Raw genomic sequence first — 15,679 nt, 5'->3', positions numbered from 1 at the left:
GAGCCGCCCATGCATGATTCCAAAGGTACCTCCGTTTTGTGCCTAACTGTGGCTTGGATAAGCTCTACTGCACATTTTCTTTATTGTTAAGTTTAGTTAAGTTTAATGCCATTAAAGCATCCCTCACGCTAGACTTTGATTCGCGGTCAATACCGGCTACTTACGCTAATGAAATATCAACTGATATCTATAGGATTCGCTATGCGAAGCGCAATGAGAAATATTAAATGTGTGGAATCCCGCAGGTACACTTGCTACACGACTCAATGCAGCGAGGCTGCGGCCTACCTCAAGGTACGCCTGTTAGAAAAGGGCGCCGACGAGTGCAACAACTTCTACGATTATGTCTGCAACACCTGGTCACACCACCGAGCCTTCGCACAGTCCTTCATCGAAGACCTCAAGGGTGAGAGGAAGGTTGATGGTGCAATTTGTCGACTGAGACGTCGCGAAACCCGCGATTGCAACTTGTTCACTGCAACATGATTCATATGAACCCAAAGGCAAACACATAGTTAACTAAGGTTAGGTAAGGGGAACTAAATTAGGATAACAGTCATTTTAGTTCAATGCCAAAGCACTGATATGTGTCAAAGTGGTCAGGTCAACGTAAGGATGGGTTTGTTAGTAGCGTTACAGGTTTAAGTTCGACGCCAGCAAGGCTTTCACGTGTACTTGAAAGAGAAAGTAGCAAGAGGCTTTGATGAAAGGGTCTCCGCTCAACCTGCTTTCTGCTGAACTTTTTGTTTCATGAAACTGTCTCCATCTCCAGTGCCTCCATCTCCAAAGGCAGGCAGGCAGGCAGGCAGGCAGGCAGGCAGGCAGGCAGGCAGGCAGGCAGGCAGGCAGGCAGGCAGGCGGGCGGGCGGGCGGGCGGGCGGGCGGGCGGGCGGGCGGACGGACGGGCGGACGGGCGGACGGGCGGACGGACGGACGGACGGACGGACGGACGGACGGACGGACGGACGGACGGACGGACGGACGGACGGACGGACGGACGGACGGACGGACGGACAGACAGACAGACAGACAGACAGACAGACAGACAGACAGACAGACAGACAGACAGACAGACAGACAGACAGACAGACAGACAGACAGACAGACAGACAGACAGACAGACAGACAGACAGACAGACAGACAGACAGACGGACGGACGGACGGACGGACGGACGGACGGACGGACGGACGGACGGACGGACGGACGGACGGACGGACGGACGGACGGACGGCGAACTTTATTTGATCCTGAGCACCCCCTAACGGGAGGCCATTGTAGCCGCTGGGCGCGACCGCCTAGGGAAGAGAGCGTCGTGATGCTCCGCTCTTTTTTGGGCCCTCTGGATAGCCGGGGCTTGATTTCGGGAGTACAGTGCTTCTGATGGCTTCCTCCTATTCGGCTTCGCTGGAGAGAAGGTCGTTAGGCAACGCGGGACATCGCCAGAGCATGTGAGCCATAGAGCAAAAGGTTTCACTGCAGTCGGGACAACTACGGTCCACATCCGAGTATATCCTACTGAAGAATCCCCGAGACAGGAAAGATCCCGTCTGCAACATTTTGTGAATAGCTCACTGACCTCTACTGAGCCTTGAGGAAGAGGATAAGCTCTCCTGCCAAGTGCTGTAATGTTTAGTAATTTCATTAAATGTGAGAAGTGGATCGTTCTGCTGAGTGCCTTCCTGGCCCTCCGGAGCCTCCAGACCGTCGCAGTGCGTGAGTTTTCCCTAGCGGTCGTGGGCCAGCTCGTTGAGGTTTGGGAACCCCCCCGAGCGCGTTCGTCCTCATCTGTGCAGGGAACCACGTGATATAATAAGAACCGAGGCAAGCCCTATTCTCTAGAATAGAGGCGGCCTCTTTAGCGAGGTTACACGATTCGAAAGCTCTGATTGCGTCTTTCGAGTCGGTGTAAATCTAGGAACGCTCTCGGTCAGACAAGGTCAGCGCAACCGCAATTTTTTCTGCTTTACTCGGGCTGGCTGCTCTTACCGAGTTGGAAGAACGAAGCAACGCCCCTCCCCACCCCCGCCCGTCTACAACCGACAACGCGAACATTCTCCTGTTCCCGTACTGCGCTGCGTCGACAAAGACTGCGGAGACCCTAACTTTCTTCAAGATGGCTCATGAACGGCTTTACGCCTACCCTCGTTATGCTGTGGATGTACGTGTCGCGGGAAATGCCTCACCAGGTAGGCAGTGGCATAGCTAGGTCGTCTGGCACCCGGGGCCCTTAGCCCTTCTGTCACCCCCCCCCCCCCCGGGTGTTGTCAACGAAGGCGAGGATATCGACAATTTTCGGGATGCTTCAGACGTACATGACACCCCCCCCCCTCCATACTGGCCCCGAGCACCCCCCCCCCCCCGCCCCATGTTGCTACGCCACTGCAGGTAGGTCGCCCTGGATTTCCGTGTCAGTCTTATGCACCGGTCCTCCATTACCCTAGGAGCCAAGCCAACCTCGTCAAGAATTCACCTGCCAGCCTTGGCCGAAGTCAGCCTAACTACCTCGGCAGTGAAGTGCGCCTCTATGATCTCGTCTATACTATTGGGCATCCCGAGTTGATCTAGCCTGTAGGAGCTCGTGGCAATAGGCAAGCCTAGCACTCTCTTGATGTTCTTGCGCATGAGTGTATTTAACTTGATATTTTCCGTCTTGGTCCACACTAGAGCTGACGCCACATAGTTAGTATGATTCATGAGAAACGCATGGTACATCCGAAGGAGGTTGTCCTCACCTAGCCCTTAGCCATTTTAGCCCTAGATCTCAAGGGCGCTTTCGATAATGTGAAGCACTCAAAGATCCTGGAGAACCTGCGGAAGACACAGTGTGGAAGAAGGACTTTTGAATACATTAGAGACTTCCTACTAGACAGACAGGCTCATGTAAAAATTGGAGATTTTAGGTCCCAGCCAATCCCTATGGGCACCAGGGGTACGCCACAAGGAGCCGTCCTCTCCCCTCTGCTCTTCAATATTGCTCTTATAAATTTGCTTGAGCAACTAGATCGCATAGAAGGAATTCGGCACGCCCTCTATGCAGATGACATCACGGTCTGGGTGACGAAGGGCAGTCTGGGGCAGATGAAAGAGGCGCTCCAAGAGGCTGCTTCGACAGTCCAAAAATATGCCGAGGAGTGCGGACTGCGCTGCTCTCCGGAAAAATCGGCACTTCTAATCATGCGCAGACGAGAAGATGAAGCCCCGGTCAAAATTACGGTGCACGACGCTGCGATCCCTGAAGTGGAGACAGTGCGTATCCTGGGATTACTGGTTAACAACAAGGGTGTCAACGCAGCAATGATTACTCAACTCCGTACATCATGCGAACAATTAATGCGAATGATCACACGCATCACCAATAAAACGAGAGGGATGATGGAGAACGACACTCTTCGGTTGGTCAAAGCCTTTATACTCAGCAGAATTGTGTACGTAGCTCCGTACCTTCGGATGAGGAAGTGCGATTTAAAACATCTCGATGTCATGATCAGAACAGCATATAAGAAGGCACTAGGACTGTCGGTCAAAACATCTACAGAGCGCTTATTGCAGTTGGGGGTGCACAATACAACAGATGAGATAATTGAGGCCCACCTATTAAGTCAATATGCGAGATTGGCAGGAACGAAAACAGGACGCAAGGTACTAGAGGACCTAAATATCAGCTGTCCTTACTATACGGCAACAAGACAAGACATTCCGAAAGAGTGGAGGGGCAAATTCGCGACACTGCCCCTTCCTAAAAACATGCACCCAGAATATCATCAAGCAAGGAGGAGGGCAAGAGCCAAGAAGATGGACCAGATCTATTCTAAATTAGAGGGGGCCTTCTTCGTGGATGCTGCAGGTCTGGTGGGAGGAGTCTCCACAATATCGGTGGTGCATCAAGGGCAGACGGTCAATGGACTTTCTGTTCGGCACGGGGAAATTGCAGAATTGGAAGAGGCGGCGATCGCCATGGCGGCTTCACATCCTAGTTCAGAATACATCATTACAGACTCGCAAACTGCATATAGAAATTACACGCGGGGCCGAATTGCACCGCTAGCTTGCAGGATCCTCAAACAATCTGGGGTCTTCGCTTCGCGCAAAGAGCTGATTTGGGTGCCAGGTCACGAGGGTGTAGAGGGAAACGAGCGTGGACACGCTGTCGCCCGAGCTTTTCTCCCCCGGGGTCCCTCCTCCTCCCTCCCCGAAGACTCGGACTTCCCAATGCCATTAATAACTTATGCAGACGTATTACAACACTTGCGCTTATCGCGACGAAAATATCCGGGCCCAGCTAAGGGATTAGACAATCAGACTGGGATACATAGCGCAAAAAATTACACAGGGACACAAATTACACAGGGAAATTACACAATTTTTTGCGCTATGTATCCCAGTCTGAATGCATCCCACCAACACGCCCAAACTTCTTCCCTGCTAAAGTGGATTAGACAAAGCAGAAGAATGCCATTTACGAAGGTTACAAACCCTGTCATTTAATAACCCAGTGAAGCTACATGCTATTGAGCCACAATCTTTTTCGGCCGAGTGTAAATTCTGCGGGCAGGAAGCAGATTTGTACCATATGGTATGGGCCTGCCAGGCTAATAGTGCCTTAGAAACTATAAAACAGCCAACGTGGGAAGGATGGGAGGCAGCCCTGTCCAGCTCAACCCTCAAGGACCAGCGAGCCCTCGTGGAAAGAGCTAGGGCGGCAGCCTTAGCCAACGGAATTCCGGGATAGGAATCCGACCACCCTTCTCCTAACTCCCCTCTCCTATTTTTTTCTTTAAATAAAACGTTTTCATCATCATCATCACCTAGCCCTTTCTTTCGGTCGTACACACTAGCGATTAACCGCAGCATATTCTCCATCGTGGCTGTAACGTGGGAATTGTTCTGGCATTACAGCCCCTCGCGTCTATGAGCAGGCCTAGGATCATAAGTGAGTAGACTGTAGAAATTTCCTGCCCATTATTCACGTATAATACCACAGGTAGCTGGTTGAGGGGTGTCAGACCCCCAAATGCCCTGCCTTGCAGGTCTGTGAATACAGGCGTATTTTAACGCAATATGGTTATGCACCACCTGGTTCTACATTTTCTTTTCCGTGACTCGAAATTCTTTTGCGACCTGTATTCGTTTTTCCGCGACCCGAAAAAAAAAAGAAAGAGGGCGGATGACGTAAATCGCTGTTTCTTACTCATGCACTTCACCGCTTGTGCTGACATTTCCGTAGTGGCAGCGGTCTTAATGTCAGGTCAAAAACGCGCAATGCCAGCAGCAGTGAAAGCTAGAGGGCTCCTCACCAACGCCTTTGGGAAATGTTGGTTATATGTACTCTTGAAGTAGTAAACTGCCTCCTAAGAAGCATTTTATCTCAATATTTTTTCAAATTTCTTAATTATTAGGGAAGACAGCAGAAATTGAAATGTCGCTTCGTCATGCTACCAGTAAGCGAACTTCACTGTCAACATGAGCCACAGTCTCCATTTCCCACGAATTGCGTTCGCGTACTTTATTCTTTCCCCCCCTTCTTCCACACCGAATCCAAGGGACAACAGCACGTTCACATTACAAGTGATCTACGCACCTAGCCTGCCTGTTCGTAATGTCCAAACCTGGCGAGGAACCCTTTAAGCGGCAGCCATACATCGCGATCTCTTACTACCTCGTGACGCCACACACACACACACACCCTGGAAAAACGAAGCTCAAATGTGCTCGTAGAAAATATATTACAGTGAATTATTCAGTGGTATCTGAGGACTGGTTGCCTTCCTCGAGTTCCGAGGCCACGCACCCTCGTTAAATATAAATGTGGATACATAATTTCACTATTTCTTTAAATTAGTCTGCCATGCATAGTAGACTGCTCTCTTGAAGCTGTCTTTGCACCTGTTCGGCGAGAAAATGTTTTTAAGCAGTGCCAACAAAGGCCAAACTTTATTTTGTAGCTCAGTCAGTGAAGCATAGTGTCGCTAATGCGATTAGCATCTGGCGCGCAGACAATCGCCATTCATATTTCCTTTTATTAAAGATCACTATAGGCAGCCATTAGTCGCTCCTTCTGAGTCCCTTTTGCTAACCGCATACGTGACTTACCCTGGTTCCGAGTACGAATCCTAACCGGTGCGCGTATTGCCTAGGCAAGCTTGTTGCGTCAGCTTTGAGCCAAGGGCTTCGATCAGTACACTACCGGATATGTATGTATGTATGTATGTATGTATGTATGTATGTATGTATGTATGTATGTATGTATGTATGTATGTATGTATGTATGTATGTATGTATGTATGTATGTATGTATGTATGTATGTATGTATGTATGTATGTATGTATGTATGTATGTATGTATGTATGTATGTATGCATGTATGCATGCATGCATGTATGTATGTATGTATGTACGTACGTACGTACGTACGTGTGCGTGTGCGTGTGCGTGCGTGTGAGTGTGTGTGCGTGTGTGTCTATTCCTCACTGGTGGCCAGCTTCAACCTAACCAAAGCCATAACGTAACCTGCCGTTGCAACTTCAGCGCCGCGCTCTATGGCCATGGCACCCGCAGATTCCTTCTGGAGCGGCGTGAACTGGACGCTGTTAAGCGCTGCGAAGCACCCGCCCCCTAGTCGGAGCGGCATGCACCTGATGTACGCGCTCTACAACAGCTGCTACCGATTCATGACTACTCGGAGGCCGGTGCCGGACCGGGTGCGCTCGGTTTTCGAGAAGACCAACGCGGCACGCTGGGTCACGGGAGCGAGCTACGCTGAACTCATCAGGCAGATGATACACCTGGCACTGAGCCGTGGAATTATCACGGTCTTCGAGCTGAAGTTCACTAAGGTATGCCTTGAGCAAATGAGCTCCATTCGGGAATGTGGTGCCCCTAGGATTATTTTACTGAATGAAAGAAATCTTAACAATGACATAAATAAGGAATATTAAATACAGAGGGAAATATCAGGAATTTTGATATTATACTAAAGGTAGCAGAAGAATTTCATGTGAAGCTGTACCCTTTGTACCGAAAACAGCACCATCAGGATAAGTATCATACCACAAATTTAGGTTATGTGTGTAACTACGAATCGGGTTACAGGGATTTACTTTATGGGAGAACCCACATAAGAAGATGAAGTAACATTCCATCCTATAGTTACATGTTTTACTCGAGAAACTTGCGACACCTTTATACGCAACGAGTCCTCACTACAAACGTTCCAGAAGCTCGGAACCATGTCAATATAATAGTACATAATTAGGGAGAAGACAAAATTGAAGAATTATGGGCCAATTAGGTTTCGTTCGGTGTTGCACAAAATACTTTCGAACGTAATTTCTAATAGAATAAAGGCAACACTTGACTTCTGTCAATCCAGAGAACAGAGAGAGACTGTATCAGAGGTTCAAAAAATCTGTTACGCCAGGATTATTCGTACGAGCAAATTTGGGGCAATCTTGAAACTGAGCTCATCATTGGCGAAGGTGGCCGACCAATGGCAAGAAACACATAACAACAAAAAGCTTTGTGAGTTCGGAACATAGTCCTTTCAAACCATCCAGTTTATTTGACAGTGATTTGTCAATTGGTTGCTGAACAGGTTGGCGACTCTGATCTCCTGCACATTAGCAAGGGCAGCTCCCTGCGGTATAAAGCGACGCCAGTGACGAACGAGCGCATCTACCACGACTACATTAAGGAAGTGCTCCAGGTAGGCCACTGCACTCCTCCCCTTCCTGCGCAGAGAGTATGCCTCGTGACGTGGACGTGATTCCTGGTGTAATCCGTGCACGGGTTCCTCGTGACGGCTATTTCCCTGCCTTATTGCGACTTGTAACGCTACGCTGAGCTATGTGCTGCTAAACAGCACCAAACGCGCGGCTAAAGGTTTATGTGGGCTTAATATATGACTGAGTGATAGAATTTAAGTCGTCCACGCAACATGTGGCTATGAGAGACGCCGAAGAAGAGGGTGCCGGATTAATTCTATCTGCATGCAGTACGGGCATCACGTACAACTAAGACGCGACGGCTAACTGAAACGCTTTCTTGGTTTTCGCTTGTGCGGAGTTGTGTGACATCGCCATGATTTATACAGGTGCTTGATTTGGGGCCTATGCCACCTTCGGCGAGCACATACGAGACAGTGCAAAATCACACTCTTGACGTATTTCTCGCAAGACGTGTGTTACGTAGTACTTTGCGGTTCGCGGTTTAATTTCTCCACGATGGTGCATTCGTTTCTCGGTACACAGATATTTTACACTCTGCTCCTATCGGAATTAGAAATGTTGGCTTTCATTTCATCTTTCGGTAGCCAACATCATACTGTTTGTGATTGATAAATGTCCTGAAGTAATATTTCATCAGTCTATGCTGAATTTGGTGTTGTCTGTTACACCGCTTTTTCAGCCTCTCGAAATTGTGCGTGCGCTGTCCTGCACCTACGGCGTTTCTTTCTTTTTTTTTCCTCGAACGCAGGTGATCGGCTACAAGTCGCACCTGGAGGGCAGCTTTAGCTACGTGGACACCATCGACCGCAGCGTGGAGGTCAATTTCGCGAAGCCGTCACGAACAAAATCGGCCAACTTCACAGAACTTGGCACGCTGGACCGTAGGGCGTCCGCGCAGACCTGGCTAGAACGCATCAACAGCGACGTGGTACAGCGCCATTGGCAGAAGGAGGAATCCGAGATCCTCGTCACGGGCTTCGAACAGATCAAGTGAGGGCCTCTGCCAAAGAAGCACGCGGCGCTGGTAAACGTCGCGTACAGTTACCGTGGTATATTTGCCCATCACATCACCTGCTCGTGTCGGACTCGCAAAGGGTACATCACAGCCTCACAGGATCAGAACTTTAATATAAATATTGTTCGATACAGGAATCCCCAATCGGTAATAGAGTGCAGGGTCAATCTTGGATGAATTGACGATGCTCACTCTAACCGCAAAAGCTAAACGAAGTAAACACTAAAAATGTCGACATTTGTTGTCGCTCATACCGTCCATACAAAATTCCTATTGCTCGATATAAAGCCTACAGGCCGTACATAAATTCAGCGGTGTTGATAGTTGTCCGTATCAGAATTGTCCCTTTTCGCGCCGCAGTTGGTTCCTGAGAAACGAGATGGCGATTTTGGCGGCGCACTGCACCTCGTCTCAGACTAATCCTTGGCGCACGCAAGACAACAGGCCCATATGTTATGCCTGCGGTATTCCCGGCCATGTTGCACGACTCTGCCGCCGCCGCATGCTGCACTCTGATGAGTTTGTGCAGTCAGTCGCCTCCCTACGCGGACGTGCAGCGTTTCCACGACACTTATTTTAGTCGGCAGTCGAACAGGCCACCAGCCGAGTGCCCGGTCCTTACACGTCACCGCTCGTTGTCCCCCATGCGTCGGCGCCCTTCACCCACGCAAGAGGAAACCTAAGCGCCGCCGTTCAGGAGGCAGGAACTGCGTCGCCATCGATCTGTACAAGTCCTCCATTGTCGCCTTCGGACGTTGTCGACCTTACTGTAGACGGCATCCCTACAGTTGCGCTAATTGATACTGGAGCAGCCGTGTCTGTCCTAAACGAACGCCTCTCTCGCACTTTACGAAAAGTTACGACGTCACTTTCTGGGTTTTCTCTTCGCACAGCAAGCGCCCAGCCAGTTCAGCCTTCAGCAGCATGCACAGCTAGAGTTGTTATTCAGGGCGTTCTCTATATCGTGGAGTTTGTGGTTCTGCAGTCATGTTCTCACAACGTGATACTTGGGTGGGAGTTGCTTTCGCGAAATAACGCCGTCATCAATTGTGCACGTGCTGAAGTCGAATTATCGCCTCTGTGTGACGTGCCCCTCGTCGGCGCCGGTTCTCTTCCCGCTAAGCTAGTTCTTCGAGAAGACATCGCCATACCGCCGTACTCGTCTGCCGTTGTTCCCGTCTTCTGTGGCGCTGTCTCTGAAGGCGCTGTCCTCTTCACTCCTTCAGAACTCTTCATGACCCACAAAGACGTTCTTCTCCCTTTCGCCACGCTTGACATTTCAGCCGGTTTCAGCGCCATCGTTGTCTGCAATCCGCTTCCTACAGCCCTAATGGCTCTTTGCGGCGAAGCACTTGGCCATGTTCAGCGTCTTGATGAGATGTTTATAACCGACGTGCCAGATGCTTCTAATGCAGAGCTTACTGACTTCTGTGCACTTTACACTTCTGCTTCACCATCACCTGACTTATTCACACCTTTTATTGCCGATGACCTTACTTCCGAGCAGCGCTCCAAGCTTCTTCACCTGCTTGCCCAGTTCCGCTCTTGTTTTGATGTCGCTCAGCCTACTCTGGGTCGCTCGTCAACCGTCAGCGACCACGTCGACACTGGCTCCAACGCGCCATTGCGGCAGCGCCCGTACCACGTATCCGCCAAGGAGCGTCAGATGATCAGTGAGCACTTGACGACATGCTTCAGCGCGGCGTCATTCGATCTTCCAATAGCCCGTGGGCATCACCGGTGGTTCTCGTCACAAAAAAAGATGGTTCCATTCAGTTCTGCGTCGCTTATCGCCGTCCTAAGATAACGCGAAAAGATGTCTACCCTCTACCGCGCATTGACGACGCTCTGGACAGCTTGCAAGACGCTAAATTGTTTTCTTCGTTGGATTTACACTCGGGCTACTAGCAGGTCCCGATGTCAGCAGTTGATCGCCCTAAAACTGCATTCATTACTCCAGATGGTTTATACGAATTTAATGTGATGCCATTTGGCCTATGAAATGCGCCTGCTACGTTTGAACGAATGATGGACAATATCTTGCGCGGCCTAAAATGGAGCACGTGTTTGTGCTACTCGACGACATCGTTGTGTTCGCCCCTGATTTCAGCACGTATCTTCTTCGCCTTAGGCAAACGTTGACGTCTTTGACCAAGCAGGCCTGCGACTGAACCTGAAAAAGTGCCAGTTCGCCGCGCGCAAGCTCAAGATTCTAGGTCACGTCGTATCACAAGACGGCATTTGCCCCGACCCAACAAAACTTCGCGCTGTGGCATAACTTCCGAAACCTAAGACACTCAAAGAACTCCGCGCCTTCATCGGCCTCTGTTCTTACTTCAGACGCTTTGTTCTCCAATTTTGCCTCGATGATATCGCCTCTGACACTGCTCTTAAGTGGCGCCAACGACCTATCCTCCTGGTCTCCTGCATGTGACACCGCGTTCGTGACCTTACGCCGTCTCTTGACGTCTCCGCCTATACTGCGACACTACGACCCCAGCGCCCCAACTGAAGTGCATACCGATGCCAGTGGTATTGGCCATGACGCTGTCCTTGCGCAGCGCAAGCTTGGCTACTCCGTGTACGTCGTTGCTTACACCAGTCGTGCGCTGACCAAAGCGGAACGCAATTACAGCGTCACAAAAAAAGAATGCCAGGCCATCGTTTGGGCACTCAGGAAGTTTCGCCCTTATTTATACGGCAGGCCTTTCAATGTGGTTACTGACCATCACACCCTTTGTTGGTTATCCCCTTCAAAAGACCCGTCTGGACGCCTTGCCCGCTGGACTCTGCGCATTCAAGAATTCAACATACAGGTCATATACCGCTCAGGTCGCAAGCACACTGACGCTGACGCTCTGTCCCGCTCTGCTGCCAGCCGACACGGCCTCCCTCTCCACCATTAAGGCGGTATCCTCGGTACACATCGACACCTTCGCATCAGAACAGCACAAGGATCCTTGGATGGCCTCTCTTTTGGATCTCCTTTCTGGCTCGCCTGCATCTCCCATCTCACGCTCCCTGCGTCGCCAGGCTGTCAATTTTGCTGTCCGGGATAACCTCTTGTATCGACGCAACTACAAGCCCGATGGTCGCAAGTGGCTCCTGGTTATCCCTAGGACTTTGCGCTCCCACATGTGCGCATCTTTCCATACTGACCCACAATGTGCACACGCAGGCGTTTTGAAGACGTATGAGCGCCTGCGGCAACGTTGCTATACTGGCGAGGAAGGTTTACTTTTGTTCAAAAGTTTGTCCGCTCGTGCCCGCAATGCCAACGCCGCAAATCTCCGCCTCATCCAGCCCACGGTTTATTACAGCCGCTTTCATGCCCTGGTCGTGCCTTCTACCGTGTGGGAATTGACCTGTACGGACCGCTACCGCTAACACCCGCTGGAAAACGATGGATTATTGTCGCAGTTGATCACCTTACGCGCTATGCTGAAACCGCTGCTCTACCTGCAGCGACCGCCAGTGACGTTGCATCCTTTCTGCTCCATCGTTTCATCCTTCGTCATCCGGACCACCACGGCGTACCATCCTCAAACTAACGGCCTTACAGAGCGTTTCAATCGCACCATTGGTGATATGCTCGCCATGTACGTTTCATCCGGTCATACAAACTGGAACATCATCCTCCCATTTGTCACGTACGCATATAAAACGCCTACACAAAGTACTACAAGATTTTCTCCATACTTTCTTCTCTACGGTCGCAATCCTTCCCATACCATCGATACGGTTTTGCCTTATACACCAGACACGTCAGAGTGTGCTCCCGTTTCAGCCGTCGCCCGATACGCCGACGAATGCCGTCAATTAGCCCGAAAGTTCCCCTCCACCGACCAAAAACGACGAAAAGCCAATCGTGATGGCGACGCTACGAATACGAACTTCGCTCCCGGCACACTTGTCTTGTTGTCCGTGCCTTCTACTACGACGCCTGGACTTTCGACAAAACTTCTCTCACAGTATGATAGACCATACCGCATCGTCGAACGCACCTCTCCGGTCAACTATGTCATAGAGCCGCTTACATTGACATCCGACAAGCGCCGCCATGGACGGGATGTTGTTCACGTTCGCCGCCTGAAACAATTCTATGACCCGCTAGTCTCCACGTCGTAAATCACCAGGATGGCTCCGATTTTGCACCGGGGGTAATTGCAATGAACAGGAAGAGCACAAGAACAAGGCCAGCCAGATCGTCTCTTCCATGCCTGCTGTGCAACCAGTGAGAAAAGCCTGACCGCCAGTGCTTAGCACGAGTGTGAGCCGTTCGGGCAACCAGCTGTTCCTGCTCTGCGTCACCTGCCTTCTCGGTTACGAACAGACGTTACCCTCGGAACTGTTCAGTACACCCATTGCACAATGTACAAAACGGCTATGTTTCATGCCTTGCACGCAGAACAAATGCATCGGAACTGAGCACACCCTCGAGCGATTAGGCAGAAATAATAAGATAGTGACCGCACCAAGGGAATTTACTGAGGTAGTAACTATATGCTGATGGGCGACTTCAACGCCAGCGTAGGCAAGAAACAGGCTGGAGACAAGTCACTGGGGGAATATGGCATAAGCTCTAGGAATAGCAGAGGAGAGTTATTAGTAGAGTTTGCAGAACAGAATAATATGGGGATAACGAATACCTTTTTTCGCAAGCGGGTTAGCCGAAAGTGGACGTGGAGGAGCCCGAATGGTGAGACTAGAAATGAAATCGACTTCATACTCTGCGCGAACCCTGGCATCATACAAGATGTAGACGTGATCGGCAAGGTGCGCTGCAGTGACCATAGGATGGTAAGAACCCCAATTAGCATTGACTTGAGGAGGGAACGGAAGAAAATGGTACATAAGAAGCCAATCAATAAGTTAGCGGTAAGAGGGAAACTGGAGGAATTCCGGATCAAGCTACAGAACAGGTATTCGGCTTTAACTCAGGAAGAGGACCTTAGTGTTGAAGCAATGAACGAAAATCTTATGGGCATCATTAAGGAGTGCGCAATAGAAGTCGGTGGTAACGCCGTTAGACAGGAGACCAGTAAGCCATCGCAGGAGACGAAAGATCTGATCAAGAAATGCCAATGTATGAAAGCCTCTAACCGTACAGCTAGAACAGAACTGGCAGAACTTTCTAAGTTAATCAACAAGCGTAATACAGCTGACATAAGGAACTATAATATGGATAGAATTGAACAGGCACTCAGGAACGGAGGAAGCCTAAAAGCACTGAAGAAGAAACTAGGAATAGGCAAGAATCAGATGTATGCGTTAAGGGACAAAGCCGACAAAATCGTTGCTAATATGGATGAGATAGTTCAATTGGCTCAGAAGTTCTATAGAGATTTATACAGTACCAGTAACACCGACGAAAGAACGCCTTGGGAGATATGCAAAGGGGGAAGGCAGCTGGGGAGGATCAGGTAACAGCAGATTTGTTGCAGGATAGTGGGAACACTGTCCTAGAAAGACTGGCCAACCTATATACACAATGCCTCATGACCTCGACCGTACCGTAATCTTGGAAGAACGCTAACATAATCCTAATCCATAAGAAAGGGGACGCCAAAGACTTGAAAAATTATAGACCGATCAGCTTACTGTGCGTTGCCTACAAAGTATTTATTAAGGTAATCGCAAATAGAATCAGGAATACCTTAGACTTCTGTCAAGCAAAGGACCAGACAGGATTCCGTAAAGGCTACTGAACAATAGACCATATTCACACTGTCAATCAGGTGATAGAGAAATGTGCGGAATATAACCAACCCTTATATATATAGCCTTCACTGATTACGAAAAAGCGTTTGATTCAGTTGAAACCTCAGCAGTCATGAAGGCATTACGGAATCAGGGTGTAGATGAGCCATATGTAAAAATACTGGAAGATATCTATAGCGGCTCCACAGCCACCGTAGTCCTCCATAAAGAAAGCAACAAAATCCCAATAAAGAAAGGAGTCAGACAGGGAGATACGATCTCTCCAATGCTATTCACAGCATGTTTACAGGAGGTATTCAGAGACCTGGAGTGGGAAGAATTGGGGATAAAAGTTGATGGAGAATACCTTAGCAACTTTCGTTTCGCTGATGATATTGCCTTGCTTAGTAACTCAGGGGACCAAGTGCAATGCATGCTCACTGACCTGGAGAGGCAAAGCAGAAGGGTTGGTCTGAAAATGAATCTGCAGAAAACTAAAGTAATGTTTAACAGTCTCAGAAGAGAACAGCAGTTTACGATAGGTAGCGAGGCACTGGAAGTGGTAAGGGAATACATCTACTTAGGGCAGGTAGTGAACACGGATCCGGATCACGAGACTGAAATAACCAGAAGAATAAGAATGGGCTGAAGTCGTTTGGCGGGCATTCTCTGACCACGAACAGCAGGTTGCCATTATCCCTCAAGAGAAAAGTGCATAACAACTGTGTGTTACCAGTACTCACGTGCGGGGCAGAAACCTGGAGGCTTACGAAAAAGGTTCTACTTAAATTGAGGACGATGCAACGAGCTTTGGAAAGAAGAATAATGGGTGTAACGTTAAGGGATAAGAAAAGAGCAGATTGGGTGAGGGAACAAACGCGGGTAAATGACATCTTAGTTGAAATCAAGAAAAAGAAATGGGCATGGGCCGGACATGTAAGGAGGAGGGAAGATAACCGATTGTCATTAAGGGTTACGGACTGGATTCCAAGGGAAGGGAAGCGTAGCAGGGGGCGGCAGAAAGTTAGGTGGGCGGATGACATTAAGACGTTTGCAGGGACAACATGGTCACAATTAGTAAATGACTGGGGTAGTTGGAGAAGTATGGGAGGGGCCTTTGCCCTGCAGTAGGCGTAACCAGGCTGATGATGATGATGATGATGATGATGATGATGATGAATGTGACAAGCCGCTGCTTCAATATATTTGCCAAATAAGTACGAAGAGCAAGACACTAA

At 49.5% G+C, this 15,679-nt stretch overlaps 1 protein-coding gene and 1 long non-coding RNA gene across 6 annotated transcripts in view; one reads left to right on the top strand and one right to left on the bottom strand.

The window, feature by feature from the left end:
• The window catches only part of LOC135911957 (uncharacterized), a 179,166-nt gene that overhangs the window by 118,828 nt on the left and 44,659 nt on the right, over window positions 1–15,679 (bottom strand). The window lies entirely within an intron of this gene.
• LOC135911952 (neprilysin-1-like) overlaps window positions 1–15,679 on the top strand; it is a 72,028-nt gene that overhangs the window by 27,632 nt on the left and 28,717 nt on the right. For all 3 annotated transcript variants that reach the window (XM_070527468.1, XM_065444305.2, XM_065444304.2), the window contains exons 3-6: window positions 246–406; window positions 6,558–6,835; window positions 7,594–7,704; window positions 8,475–8,716. In XM_070527468.1, the coding sequence (XP_070383569.1) occupies window positions 246–406; window positions 6,558–6,835; window positions 7,594–7,704; window positions 8,475–8,716 (792 nt within the window). The remainder of the gene's footprint in view (window positions 1–245; window positions 407–6,557; window positions 6,836–7,593; window positions 7,705–8,474; window positions 8,717–15,679) is intronic.

This window comes from Dermacentor albipictus, chromosome 10 (assembly GCF_038994185.2).
Source record: "Dermacentor albipictus isolate Rhodes 1998 colony chromosome 10, USDA_Dalb.pri_finalv2, whole genome shotgun sequence".
NCBI lineage: Eukaryota > Metazoa > Arthropoda > Arachnida > Ixodida > Ixodidae > Dermacentor > Dermacentor albipictus.
Note: the sequence above shows the minus strand (reverse complement) of the source record. Positions and strands in the feature narration are given on the sequence as shown.